At 43.9% G+C, this 14,754-nt stretch overlaps 3 protein-coding genes across 3 annotated transcripts in view; all 3 read left to right on the top strand.

Moving 5' to 3' along the window:
* Nucleotides 1–14,754, top strand: part of LOC136314184 (C-C chemokine receptor type 1-like) — a 105,675-nt gene that overhangs the window by 54,255 nt on the left and 36,666 nt on the right. The gene's annotated exons all lie outside the window — the stretch shown is intronic.
* Nucleotides 974–5,530, top strand: LOC136314182 (C-C chemokine receptor type 1-like). The gene is made up of 2 exons (XM_066244732.1): nt 974–1,056; nt 4,396–5,530. Exon 2 carries the CDS (start codon nt 4,463–4,465, stop codon nt 5,528–5,530), a length of 1,068 nt encoding a protein of 355 aa, XP_066100829.1. The 5' UTR covers nt 974–1,056; nt 4,396–4,462.
* Nucleotides 997–14,754, top strand: part of LOC136314181 (C-C chemokine receptor type 1-like) — a 42,235-nt gene continuing 28,477 nt past the window's right edge. The window contains exon 1 of the mRNA XM_066244731.1: nt 997–1,056. The gene's annotated coding sequence lies outside the window, so the exon portion shown is untranslated. The remainder of the gene's footprint in view (nt 1,057–14,754) is intronic.

Consider the following 14,754-nt stretch of genomic DNA (forward strand, 5'->3'; position numbering starts at 1 on the left):
AATATCTGCAAGGCTGACGCACAAGGAACGCATCCTGCCTCTGTTGGCAAGATTAGATCTGCTGGGTCCTCAGCTTTTTTACTTACAGCTGTAGCTATAAACTAGTTCCTCTTAAGCATTCAGCTAAATTGGATCAGGAATCCTTAGCATGGGCTGGCACGCCAGCACAGAAACCTCCCGCCCTACATCAGTCCCCCTCCCATTCCCAGCCTTCAGTGGCTCCACAAGTTCTGGAAAACACCTTACTGCCACCTTCCTCACCCCAAACAACGCCACCTCATTACCTGCCCCCAATGCCCTTAAGACAGAACCCGCAGAGAGAAGTGCCACCAAATGACCACAGAAAAAAGTTTACGTGGAACTCAGCATCATGGCAATGTTTGGTGTCCTTACTGCTCCTCCACACTCACCTATGTAAAAAGAAGAATTTGCCTCCACTTTGCATTCTGAATGACTGAGATCCCTAGACTTCTGTCTCCATGGTTACACAGGAAATGAAAGACTTCCTATTCCATCAGGACCTTGAACCTGGAAAACAAAGACTCTAAAAATTCTACAAACACAGAATTTGTGCACAAAATCCTTTCACATCAGAGTAAGTGGCACTTCTCTTCTCTGTCCAGTTGGCTTCTGTGGAGGACAATCTGCATGAATCCGTGCACACGGTGCGTCTGATGGCCCCTTCATGCACCGGCAAGGCAGTGAACTGTGTAGCAATGCTGACAATGGGAGGATTTATATGATGGGCAGTCAGATGTGAAATAATCATATTTTGTTGTTATTAAAAAAAAAAGCTTTCTTGAATGATGGGACTGACTGATTAAGAAAGTTGTCAGAGCATTAAGAAACAAGAGCTACGTTCTGTGGAAGGCTATTCAAGAGGATATTACTTGCAAATCAACTGCATGGAAATAAAAATCTTACATGGTGTAGCAGGAGGGAGCTAGGAATAGAAAAGTCTTTGCAGATGCGGGAGGGTTTGAAACTCAACTATCTTCTTAAGAAGAGTAGAACCAAGGATTCACGAAGTCACATTGTGAGCTGACTTTGGAAGAGGTAGGATTTCCATCCCTTAATTTAGAAAGTGGTCCTGGTGACCTCTTGGGATGCATTTTTTCTGTCCTACTAAAGAAAGTGGAAGCAGAATTTTGTTCTGAGAATAGTGGGGTTGGGGCTACTTGGAGGTATCTTCTTCAACTGTTTCCCCAGCCCCAAAATCTGGAGGGTCTCACGTTTCCAGAGTAGAAATTCTAAGGAGTGTGCATAGCCTGCCACCAGGCATTGTGTCACTCATCGACCTTTTTGTTCCCGCTCTGACCAGCAGGACAGCTCCTAGGCTACTCAGTCTGGCGGGGTGGCAGGTGGGCATTGATGTGCTGCTTGATATTTTATAATGGGCCTCCCTGAAAATTCCATAGCAGGCTTTCCTATAAAGCGAGCCTTGATTTCCAGTGTTTCTGTATTTGTATGTAAACATGCCCAATGTGGTGGATTTCAAGCTACCAATATGCTGACTGTGGGGTTGGGGACACATGCACACGATTGGTTTTTATGACCCAGGAAAAGCCAGCTGCCCCGCACCTCAGGCCTGGTGTCCTTACCTGCACAGACGGCCCTCCCTCTCAGAGGCTCACCTACTCCCTGGATGCAGCATGATGGCACTGGAAGGTCCCAGGCTTTAGGGCCATAACTGACCATTGTGTAATGACCTTGGGGCAGATGCTAAAGACACAGGACAGCATAGTGGGCTGGTTGGCTGCAACATGGTCCTTTGATTCTCCTTAAAGTCCCCACCCCAGCCCCAATCCCTTGGAGAATAGTGTTATTGCGTGGTGCCCACCTGTAGGGAAAACAGCAAATGGACTACTAGGCCGGGGGGATGGAGGTCACTTTGTTTAATGGCATCTGACGATGCTGACTCAACGTGCCTTCTCCTTTGCCAAAGTTTCCCCAAAGACGGGGCTCCCGAGGTCAGTGTTGCAAGAGCTGCTCCTTGTGCTTCCCGCTGCCTGTTGCTTTGTCCCTAAGCCCTGTGGTCCCCATGATGTTGACTGCTAGTCGATCCGCCGGCCCTGGCCGTGGCTGCAGAAATCAGAAATGGTCACTCAGCTTTGTTACAGATGTCCAGCCTGGGTTTCTCCTCCAGGAAAAGGGCTGATTACTCTGTCACAGGGCTAGGCCAGAGGTGGAGGAGAAACCCAGAGAAATGGATTTGGAAGGAAACCATAGGGCCCTAGCTGAGGTGTGCAACATCCCCCCCCATGGGTCTTAAGTTTCTAAGGCCACTGCAGAAATATAAGTTCCTCAGCAGGAAACATTCACGCAGCGGTGCATAAGGAAGAACCCCAGAGACTCCGGGGTGAAGGGAATTATGATGCAGGCAAGTCCTGCTACATGACTGGTGTCTAAGTCAAAGCTTTCAAACTGGTGGCAACATAATGAAAATCTGAAAATGGAGCTCTCACTACTGTACATCATCCAGCAGAATTCCCTTTCTAGATTAACCACAGAGAGACTTGGAGGGGGAACTTGGGGCAGGTACATCAGCCAGAATAGGATGGGAGACTGGACGTTCTGGGTGTCTGGAGTCCTGAAGGAAGGGTAGATTCAAGTAAGGAGCTCCCCTGATGTTTACTAATGTCCTGGCAAGAGCCAGGGTTGGCTTTTGTCATACCTTACTTACAGTACTCCCTCAAGGTTACTGATACTTTCTCACGTAACAGCTGAGACACTGAGGCTCAGGGAGAGAGATGAACTCCTTCAAGTTCACAGAGCTGGTCGGTTACACCAAAGCCCATGCTCCTTTTGGGGAGGCATTTCTAGTAAGGATTTGAAAGAGGACTGAATAGCAAGGATGGGGAGTCATGTAAAGCAAACCATCTAGTGATGCTTTCTCATTTGTGTTCGTTTGTTTCAAGGCAACATTGGGTAAACTCTTCCAGAGCTCATTTCTGAGAATTCCAGCTTCCACCTGGATGTGCAACACCGCATGGCTTCAGGCTGCTCTGAGCCAGTCCTCCCGAGAACCCCCTTCTTCTCACCAGGTCACCCGCTCACGCATCCTGGCTTTCCCCTGAGTCCTCACAGCTGTCCCGTAAGGCCCACTTAGTGTCTGCAGACCTACCTATACCCAATTAGGGCCGTGTGCCCTGGGCCAGGCTAGCCCATTCTGGTGGCCTCATTGTTCTCAACTAAGAAATGAGTTGACCTCCTAGAATTGCACTGTGGCAGCACTACTGGGGCTTGGGGGGATAATTTGTGCATGGTAGGACATCCTTGCCCCTGACAACCAAGTGATAGAAACATCCTCTAGGCTTTGTGACAACTAAATAGATCAAATGGCCACACAGAGTCATGTGCCCCAAGTGTCTTATGTCACCTCAGCAAAGATCTCCTTAATCCCTGGCCTATTGGCTCAGTGGTAGAGTCTCAACCAGGCATGTGGAAGTCCCGGGTTCAATTTCTGGTCAGGGCACACAGGAGAGCTCCCATCTGCTTCTCCACCTTTTCCTCTCTCTATCTCTCTCTTCCCCTCCCATAGCCAAGATTCCATTGTACCAATGTTGGCCTGGTTGCAGAGGATGGCTCCATGGGCTTCAGCTAAGGTGCTAAAACGATTCTGGCTGCAACAGAGCAAGAGCCCCAGATAGGCAGAGCATTGCCTTCTTATGGGCTTCCAGGTGGATCCTGATTAGGTGCATGTGGGAGTCTGTCTCTCTACCGCCCCGTTTCTCATTTCAGAAATATAGAAAAAAATATAGAACTTTCTTAGCCAAAGGCCATTAAGATCCATTGGTATGATTTTGACACTCAGCCAGGACTGATTTCTTAACCATTTCCTCCTGTGCACTTCCAAATGCAAGTTCCCTGCTCTGTGATTGGAGGCTGAAAGTTCAAGTGGTTTCAAGAGTGGACATGAGAATGATACACACTGGATTTGAGCTCCAGCTCTCATTGTCCCAGATGTGTCATACCCACTGCGAACTTTTCTGTCATCATGTGTAAAATGGGAGACATAAATGGTGCCCTTCCTGGATTCTTTAAAACTGAGTCCAATGGCAGGTCCGTGGGAATCATGAGAGAAGCGTTGGTGATGAAGAAAGAGGTTGCTCTCCCTTTGTCTGGGTGCTCCATCCACCAGACGTTCCCTTCCCAACAGTCATTGCCAAAGTATTTGACTTCATGGTTTGTGCACTCATTTGTTTATTGTCTCCCTCAACCCTATATCCCCAACCTCCCCATTAAAGTACAATTTCCATGACAGTGAAGAAGACCTGGGGTCACTTTGTTCAAGGTTGTGTCCCAGCACATGGTTCACAGTCGGTACTTTTCACTTAATAAACGGTTGTCAAGTGGTTGATGTCATATAATAACTGCCTTGTCTCTGTTGTCCAGAGCCCACTGCCTTTACCACCAAAGTAAATACAGAAACCATCTACTTGGACCTGTGGGAGAAAGCAGGATGGAAATTTCAAACATTTCAATGGACTATGATGGGACCACAGAAGTCAACTACGGGAATACAACCCTGTGCCTATTTGAAACCATAAGGTCTTTTAGAGCTCAGCTGCTGCCCCCCATGTACTTCCTAGTATTTGTCATTGGCCTGGTTGGCAACATCCTGGTGGTCCTGGTCCTCTTGCAACACAAGAGGCTCAAGAACATGACCAGCATCTACCTGTTCAACCTGGCCATTTCTGACCTGCTCTTCCTCTTCACGCTGCCCTTCCGGATTCACCACTATTGGAAAGATAACTGGGTGTTCGGCAATGTCATGTGCAAGTTGCTGTCGGGGCTTTATTACATAGGTCGGTACAGCGAGCTCTTCTTCATCATTCTGCTGACCATCGACAGGTACCTGGCCATCGTCCATGCTGTGTTTGCTGTTCGGGTCCGGACCGTCACATTTGGTATCATCACCAGTGTAGTCAGCTGGGTCCTGGCCAGCCTGACTTCAATTCCAGATTTTTTCTTTACATATTCCCTGAGCACTGAAGGTCGTTACATCTGCAACTCATTTATCCCTCGTACATACTACAGTCATTGGAGAGAGTTTCTGGCTCTGAAACTGAACATCCTGGGGCTGGTCTTGCCTCTGGTGATCATGATCGTCTGCTACATGGGGATCATAAAGATTCTGCTCAGACGGCCCAATGAGAGGAAGTCCAAAGCCGTGCGTCTGATTTTTGTCATCATGATCATCTTTTTTCTCTTTTGGACACCCTTCAATCTGGCTCTGTCTATTTATGCTTTTGAACATGTTCTTTCAGCCAATTACTGTAACCACAAAGACCAACTAGCCCTGGCCATTGAAGTGACAGCCGTCATCTCCTACATGCACTGCTGTGTCAACCCCATTATTTATGTTTTTGTTGGCGAGAAGTTCCGCGAGTACCTGCATGAGTTATTCTACAGTCTCCAGTCCCTGAGTCCAAGAAAATGGCTCCCCTTCTTCCACACCAAGATGCAGGACAGGGCCAACTCCTTGTCCCCATCTGCAGGGGAGCAGGAACTCTCTGACGGGTTCTGACTCAGGTCCCAGCAAGAGTGACCTTTCAGGCACAGTGGCTGTAGCTGGAGAAGGCAGCTTGGGTGTCTTGGCCAGACTGTGACCCCTGACCAGTGTGGAGCAACGGCACCTGGTGTTGAGGTAGATCATCTCTGGTCTTTGAGTCTTCTCCATGAACTTCTCCTTGGAGACAAATGAGTGGGGTATGTCGTTCTGGATGACGGAGGAGAGGGCGTCAGCCATGGGCTTGGGCCAAACAGAGTTCCAGGTTCGTGACTATAAACATTTGTAAACAAAGCCACTGAGCATCCCTCAATTCTACCTGCACCACCAGTGAGCTTTGAAACAGTGATTTCCACAGTTGAGTCCCCACTGCAGGGTTTAGGTTGCTGGAAGACCTCAGGAACATAGAACTCATGATGGCAGAACTTGAGATCTAATGAAAAATAGAGTTGGGAAACTGTCCTTGGCAATGGCACTTTCATTAGAGAATATTTTTATACTGACTAAAATCATGCAATTCAGGTCTAGTGCCAGATACAGACCTTGCGTATAAAAGGTTGTATATCTGGAAATAGCCATGGAAAAAGTAGAGTCATTGTTTCAAAACCCCAGACTTCAAACTCACTTCTAAATCTCTTTACCCTATTACATACAATGTTCATTGTTGATGAACTTTGTTATACTTTATGTTTTCTCTTGTGCACATTCATGATTATAACAGAGATGTACTACTGTTCTCACCCTTCTGCTCTTGTTGTTTTTAAAAGGAGCACACTCAATCAAGTTTCAAGATCAATACATTATTTCAAAGCATTGTTTATGGTGTCTGCACTGAAATCCTAAGCAGATGGACTCAAATTGACTCGTATGCCCATTGTTGATTCCACAAATCAATTCACTCCCACGTGGTGACTGAGGACCTACTCCCGTCAAAGCAACCCTCCGAGACTAGGTTCAGGTGGGAGGGGTGTTCTCTAAGAGCCCTGTGCTCAGTGAGGTGACAGCCACAAGAATGCGAACAGAGCCCGGGTGTGGTGGGTAAGGCTGAGACTAGGGAGATAAAACCACTGTGAGTAGAGCCTAACACCCACACATGCATTGCCTCCTTCATGTGCTGTGTGTGATGTGGAGGAGCCTAATGAGATGGTCAGTTTGACCCCAGAAACAGGCCTAATAGAGATTCCTGGCAGAGACTTGGAAGGCCAGCACCAAATCACTGTGTAGCTTTTGTTCACCCCCAAAGCATTCAGTCTTAGCTCTTAATTTAACAAATTAAAACCTTTTAGAAAAATAATTAGGTGTAACAATGTAAGCAAATTTTGAATATAAAAAGTAATTTATTGAAAAGGAAATTGCCCGCCTTATAAATTGACACACATTATAAAACATAAAATACAAAAATGTTAACACATAGAAAAAAGATATGTAACAAACTAAAAATTAAGACCAAGATGCTGTCATCAGCTCCCCTAATTTATCAGGAAATTTTACAAATCAGTAGGAAAACCACTTGGATTTTTCTATCCCATAATTATTCTATATGCCCAATTGTCAAACAATTAACAAAGATATTAACCAGTAAGTCATCGAAAAATGCAGTAGCCATTAATATGAAATCTCAATTACATTAGTAATCAAGGACATGCTAATGACAGTGAACCTCTTCTTTTGCCTGCTAAGATAATAACCAGATGTCAATTTTTTTTATTAATGAAAATATCCAAAGCAGGTAAGGATGCTGTGACACAGTCCCTGTCACATATTTCTGATGGAAATCTAAATCAGTGCTGTGTTTCTGAAAAGCGCTTTGGCAGTGGGTACTGAGATCATTTGAAAAGCTCACCTAATTATCCTGCTTCCAGGATCTGTCACAGATAATGGTAAAATGCAGCACATCTGGAAAGATCGATAACCGAGGAAGAGTTCAATAACTGTTGTTATTATGAGCTAGGATACCGACATGAATGACTTCTAAAAAAATTTATTGACATGTGAATATGCTTCTATTGTTAATATTAAATAAAAAAGAAAAATACAGAATCTTCTCGTTTATATTTTATAATATATATGAAGAAGACAAACACAGGGAGAAAATAGACCCAAATATCTATGAGATTATGTGTGTATCACAGAGTTTAATCAGAGACATGACGTGAGATAAGGCTAGGGTTTCCAAACTGTGTGCCGAGGCACCCAGGGGCCACAGTGAACTCCCAGTTCCAATTTTTAAGGGCTCCACACTGCACCTGACATTTCCTGGACACCCTGGGAACTACAAGTAGGAGAAAGTTCAGAGTTTTAAGGTTAGTTTGTGGTGGATTCCTTTCAAAGTGGGCTTGTCTCTGCAAAGCCTGGTTTCCGGTGATTTGAGATACATCAGTGTGGAACAGGAACTGAGAGGATATTGTCCCATGGATTCCAACATCTGCACACCAGGCGTACATATCCCATTGGCATGCATTATTTTAAAATGAAATAAAATATCATTTTTTCAATAGATGTGTATTTTTAAGCATCTATAGACAAGATCACTTAAGTTGTTTGAATCTAAAGACTTCCTGAGGGGAAGAGTTCGGTTCTTCCTTTGTCTCTGGGCACTGAGGAAAAGTACTGGGACCGTAAGGGCTCCAGGAGCTGAGAAAGTCTGGATCCTGTGGAATAAGAGTTTGTTTAGCAACTGAATAGTTTGCAATTGTGGGAGCTGGTGGGTGAGTCTGTGCATGCTGTTGCCTGGCAACAAGCACAGGGAGGGAAGTCACATTTCTATCGTTTTTTGTTGCTTTCCTGTGACTGGTCAAAAGTGCACCATGACTCTACGGACACACTATATATATATATATATATATATATATATATATATATATATATATATATATTCCATGTTAGAATGTATATGTTATTTCAAAGGCCTTTTGTTAATTCTTTACTGTTTTATAGCCTTGTGAGATGGAAATCTTAGTTTAAATATTAGGAATTATTAATAATGTCTTTTTATGTAATGTTTAGTTTATTGTCATTTTGCAATAATATTGTTTATTGAGAGGTAATATAAGAAAAAGAGTCATATCCTGGAACTCCTGCAAGTCCATTTTATCATGCTTTTGTTAAAATTTCTTTTGAATACTAATGTACTGAGTTATTCAGCAGCTAAGGGATCTGGAATTCTAAAGAAGACCCCAAAATCCTGTTCTTCTTGATTTAATCCAGCTAATAACATTGCTTTTGTCTTTTTCCAAGAGTTTATATAGATAGAAAAGGGCTCTCAAGTCCCTCAGCGAGATCTTGTGAGCATGGCTTTTAAGGTCCATAATGACCAAAATAGAAACAGAAAAGGCTAATAAGGCCCAAAAGAGATCAGAAAAATACCAGCTTTTGGCCTATACCCTTAAAGGCTCCAGCACCCAAAAGGGGCTTCATAGGATTCCATCAGGGTCCTGCTTCAAAAGTGGAAAGAAAGGTCATTGAGCTGAGGCCTGCCAGGCTTCTGGCCTTCACCGCTGTACATGCTTTTGCAGTGAAAAAAAAAGAGATACAAGAATGTAAGCTGCCCCCCTGCTCAACGGAGGGAGGGTTCAGTCTCTTCCAGCCCTTTCCAGCTACCTGTGACCTGACCTTGTCCAGCCTGCTGGGATCTGCCACTCAAGAATTAAAGGTTGGCCTCATCTCACGACACCATTTATGAGCCTAAGGTATTTCTTCCAAGTAGCAGGTAAAACTGATTTTATTACTTGTAAACTTCAGGGCCGTTCACTATGCCTTGCCTAAATATTTGATTTCTATCTATCCCTCGAAGATCTTTACAAGGGGTAATGACAGTCTGTTTTTTGTTGCTTTATTTAATGTATAGTGTCTCCTTTATTCTTCTTGGCCCAATGCCCCATGCCTATTGTACGCTGGGACCTGCTTCTAATTTCAGCTAGAAACATTGGTCATTAGGACTTGGACTCTAAGTGTAGAAATATGACCACAGTTCCAGTGCCTTGTGGACTTTTTCTGAATATGTATGACTCGTGCTCTTTAGGTCATTTCTCAGACTGAAATAGAAATTAGGTTACATTTGTAAATGATATAATGCAGTTAAAATGTCAACATAGATTTAGTGAAATTACGTTAACATGTTAAGAACATTTGTAACCGTAAGAATTTTATTTTGGATTCTGTTATATTAGTTAGAACTTTGTTTTGTTTAATAATCTAATAGGCTTTAGTCACTTTATTGGATTAAGACACTTGTTATAGTATTTGTTAACATTAGTTATTTGAATTTTATTAATTGTATATATTCTTCAAGTCTGCCTCAAAATCAGAACAGAGTAATTCAAATGAATAGATGCCACCCAGAACCAGTGGGGTTTTGGGACCCTTACTGCCAAAGCTTTATTCAATACCAATTAGAAAAGATTTAAAAACTGGGAAGAAAGTTTATCTTCTCAGGTAAACATTTAAGAATATTTAGAAATAGACTTTTATTAAATAATTGACGATTGTTAGAAAATTGCTATATATATGGTTCTTTCCAGGTTTAGCTTGCCCATTCTAGTATTGGACCTGCATTTGTGTCCACAGCCTCAAGCTAGTAGGAAAGGAAACCAGTATTAATTAGAAACTAATTTGAAGTTACTTTGTACCCAAAGGTTCAGGGGAAGTAAATTATATGAATCAAATAGTAAAAGAAACGTAACCACCCCTCCCCTAAGTACTTCCAGGATTTACAGGTGACTCAGCAAACTGTTCAAAAGACTGTCCAAGAGGTGCTTCCAGCGTTATTAAGAGATCCAGTGCATCACCCAGGGACTAGTTCCCACGTGGACAGGTCCACATACCATGATCCTGACAACTCCCACTGCTGCCAAAATAGAAGGCATGCCTTACTCCAACCACAAACTGGAAGCTGGTTGGTCTATGTACAGTGAATGTATGAAGAAACAAAGGACTCTTTTTAATCAGACTTTGAGAAAGGGAAAATTAGGGTAAAAAAAAAGCCAACTTAATTGTCACAAAGGTTAAAAGTTTTAAAATTAAACATTCTAACTAAAGGTAAATTATTCTAAAAGCAAATTAGTTTTATGTAAATTGAAAAAGATTGTACAATTTATAGAGAATCAATTAGTAATATTTGTTTCATTAGTGAACTGTATTGTTATTAATGCTGTCTGTTAAATATCTGTTACATGTTATAAGTTAATATTCCTAGACGACAGCCTTATGCTCTTCAGTAAATTAAGTCAAGGATTTGACTTAGAAAATAGAGCCAGAGGGGATTGTTGTAAGGTACCAAAAGCTACAGAATCAATATTAATATTTTAAGAAGCTTGCAGAATATTTTATTAATTTGGGCTAGGCATGCAGAGAGATTTTGTAAATGATCTTTGTACTTGTGTGATTAGCATAAAATCAAGATGGCCGATGGCAGTGCCTTTTAAATGCAAAGGGGAAGGAGACTTGGATTCTCTGACCTTCCACCACACCTGTGGGGAAATGGGTGAATAGCCAAGTGCAGGCAGAGAAAGATTAAATTAAACCTTTTCTCATATTAATGGGCCATTTACAGGCATTTGTCCCCATGGAAACTACTTCTTCCCTCCTGAAAGCATGTAGTTAATATATGTATCTCTGGACAAAGGAATAGCAAGTGAACACTAGAACATATAGGAATGTCTTCTAATATGTAAAGTGACATTTTTACCATTGTGTAGCCTCGTAAGTTTTAAAGTGTGGAAGCGTCTCTTTATGAATCCTGTAGACAAATGTTATAAACTTGCTCATGAATTGTGTCCCATCCCCCCACCCTTCATCCTTTTACCAAACCAGTAGAGGGGAAAACAAAGGGTATAAGCTTATGTCGTGATGTCAGGCTTTTCCCCCACCCATGTATAATTAAGGGTATATAACCAGCCCCTAGAATATTACAGACACACAGGATTTGGGACAGCCCTGTGTAAGCTATATGCGGCTGGCATATTTAATAAATTTCCTCCTTTAATAAAACTCTTCAAAACTCATTTGGACTTGGTGTCTGTACGAAAAACCCGTGGAATTATGGATTCGGTACTTTACAACAACACCAGAGTAAGCTGCACTTGTTGTTTCTGTCCTGAAAGCTTCTATGGAGGGCAGTCTGCATGAATCCGTGCACACAGTGCATCTGGTAACACTTGGTGCATCTGCCAGGCAGTGAACTAAATGGCAATGCTGAGAATAGGAGGATTTAGGAGATGGGTAATCAGATGTGAAGTAAGCTTTTATTTTACTAAAAAGAGAAGCTGTCTCAAATGATGGGTCATTACTGACTGATTAAGAAGTAGGGTCAGTATTAAGAGGCAAAAGTTTCTTTCAGGGGAAAACAATTCAAGAGTAAATTACTTGCAAAATTTCCCCCATGTGAATGAAAATCATACATGGTCTATAAAGTCATTGTAGCAGAAGGAAGCTATGAATTAGAAAAGTCTTTGCAGATGCGGGATGGTTTGAAACTGAACTATCTTCTTAAGAAGAATAGAACCAAGGAGTGACAAACTCAGACTGTTGGCTGACTGTGGAGGAGGTAGGATTTCACCCGCTGAATATGAAGAGCTATCCCAGAGAGCTTGGAATGCATCCATTCTGTCCTACTAAAGAAAGTGGAAGCAGAATTTTGTTCTGAGAATAGTGGGGTTGAGGCTACTTGGAAGTATCTTCGTTAATTGTTTCCTCCCCAAAAAAAATCTGGAGAGTCTCACATTTCCAGAGTAGAAATTCCCAGAAGTTTGCATAGCCTGCCAACAGGCTGTGTGTCACTCATTGACCTTTTTGTCCCCATTCTGACCAGCAGGAAAGCTAGTAGACTATTCATACTGGCGGGGAGGTGGGTGAGCATTGATGTGCTCCTAATATTCCATAGCGGGCTTTTGTGAAAAGAGAGCCCTGATTTCCAGTGTTGCTGATTTTGCATGTAAACATGCCCACTATGTTGGATTTCAAGTTACCAATAAGCTGACTGTGGGGTTGGGGACACATGCACATGGTTGGTTCTTATGAACCAGGAAAAGCCAGTTACCCCGCACCTCAGGCCTGGTGTCTTTACCGCATAGACTGCTCTCCCTGCTCAGAGACTCAGCTACTCCCAGGATGCAGCATGTTGGCACTGGAAGGTCCAGGCTCCAGGGTCAGAGCTACCTCTGGGCAATGACCTTGGGGCAAACTCTTTAGACAGACAACCTCATGGCCAGCAGGTTGGCTGCAACATGGCCCTTGGATTCTCCTTCAAGGACCGCCCCAGCCCCAATACCTTGGGGAGCAGTGTTATTACATGGTGCCCACCTGTACGAAAAAGAGTGAATGGAATAGGAAGCAGGGGGGATGCAGGTTACTTCATTTAATGACATCTGACAATGCTGACTCAACGTGCCTTCTCCTTTGCCAAAGTTTCCCCAAAGACTGGGCTCCCGAGGTCAGTGTTGCATGGGCCACCCCTGTGCTTCCAGCTGCCTGTTGTTTCTACTCTAAACCCTGTGGTCCCCGTGATGCTGACTGCCAGCTGATCCGCCGGCCCTAAAAAGTGGCTGCAGAGATCAGAAATTGTCGACTCCGCTCTGTTTCTGACGTCCAGCCCGGGTTTCTCCAGGAAGAGGGCTGATTCCTCATTGACAGGGCTAGGGCAGAGGTGGAGGGCTGACCCAGAGAAATGGATTTGGCAGGAAACCATAGGGCCCTAGCTGAGGGGTCCAACATCCACCTCCCATGAGCCTTAAGTTTCTGAGGCCACTGCAGAAATGTAAGTTTCTCAGCAGGAAACATTCACTCAGCCGTGCATAAGGAAGAGCCCCAGAGACTCCGGGATGAAGGGAATTATGATGTACGCAAGTCCTGCTACATGAATGGTATTTCAGTCAAATCTTTCAGATTGTTGACAACATAGTGACAATCTGAAAATGCAGTTCCCATGGCTGTGTCCATCATCAAGCAGAATTCCCTTTCTAGATTAACCACAGAGAGACCTGGCGGGGAAGATGGAGGGAAGGGAACATCAGCCACATAGGATTGGAGACTGGACATTCCTGGTGGCTGGAGTCCTCAGGGAAGGGGTAATGCCAGGAAGGAAGTCACCTGATGTTTACGGGTGTCCTGGCAAGGGCCAGGGCTGGCTGTTCTCATACCTTACTTTACAGAAATCCTTCAAGGTAACTGATACTGTCTCACATTACAGAAGAATACTGAGGTTCAGGGAGAGAGATGAACTCCTTCAAGTTCACACAGCTGGTCGGTTACACCAAAGCCCATGCTCCGTTTGGGGAGGCATCTTCAGTAAGTGCTCAGAAAGGATTGGATAGAGGTCTGAAGAGTAGGTGTGCAGAGTTCTGTAAGGCAAGCCATCTAGTGGTGCTTTCTCATTTGTGTTTGTCTTTGTTTGTTTCAAGAAAATGTTGGGTAAAACTATTCCAGAGCTCATTTCTGAGAATTCCAGCTTCCACCTGGATGTGCAACACCGCATGGCTTCAGGCTGTTCTGAGCCATTCCTCCTGAGAACCCGCATCTTCTCACCAGGTCACCCGCTCATCCAGCCTGGGTTTCCCCTGAGTCCTCAGAGCTCTCTGAAGCAACATACTGGTAATCTTTGTCCTCTAGCAATAATACAAAAGGCTCAAGGACATGACCCATATTTATGTCGTCAAACTAACCATTCCTGACTTGCTCTGACATGACAGAGCTACTTCAGACGTGCCTGTTCCCTGTCAGGACCGAGTACCGTGGGCCAGGCTGAGGCCACTCTGGTGTCCTCAGTGTTCTCCACTAAGGTATGGGATGGCCTCCTAGAATTGGACTGTGGCGGCAGTACTGTGGTTAGGTGAGATGATCTTAGCAATATACCACATCCTTGTCCTTGCCTACCAAATGACAGGAGCATCCACTAGACTTTGTGACATACAAAAAGATCACATGGCCACACAGTGTGACATTCTCAGTACCCTATGTCACACCAACAAAAACACTATTAATCTCTAATGCCATGCAGGTTCATTGGTAAGTATTTGACTGTCAGCTAAGAATATTTGTACTCCCATGTCTTTCTGTGAACTCCCAAGGGCAAAGTCACAGCTCTGTGATAGGAGGCAGGACATTTGAGTGGTTTCAGGGACAGGCGTGAGAGTGTACACACCGGGTTTGAGCCTCAGCTCTGGTTGTCACCGGATAGGTGTCCCGCTCACTCTGAACTTCTGTGTCATCACCTCTAAAATGGAAAAAGTGAATTGTACCCTCCAGGA

Source organism: Saccopteryx bilineata, chromosome 10 (assembly GCF_036850765.1).
Source record: "Saccopteryx bilineata isolate mSacBil1 chromosome 10, mSacBil1_pri_phased_curated, whole genome shotgun sequence".
NCBI lineage: Eukaryota > Metazoa > Chordata > Mammalia > Chiroptera > Emballonuridae > Saccopteryx > Saccopteryx bilineata.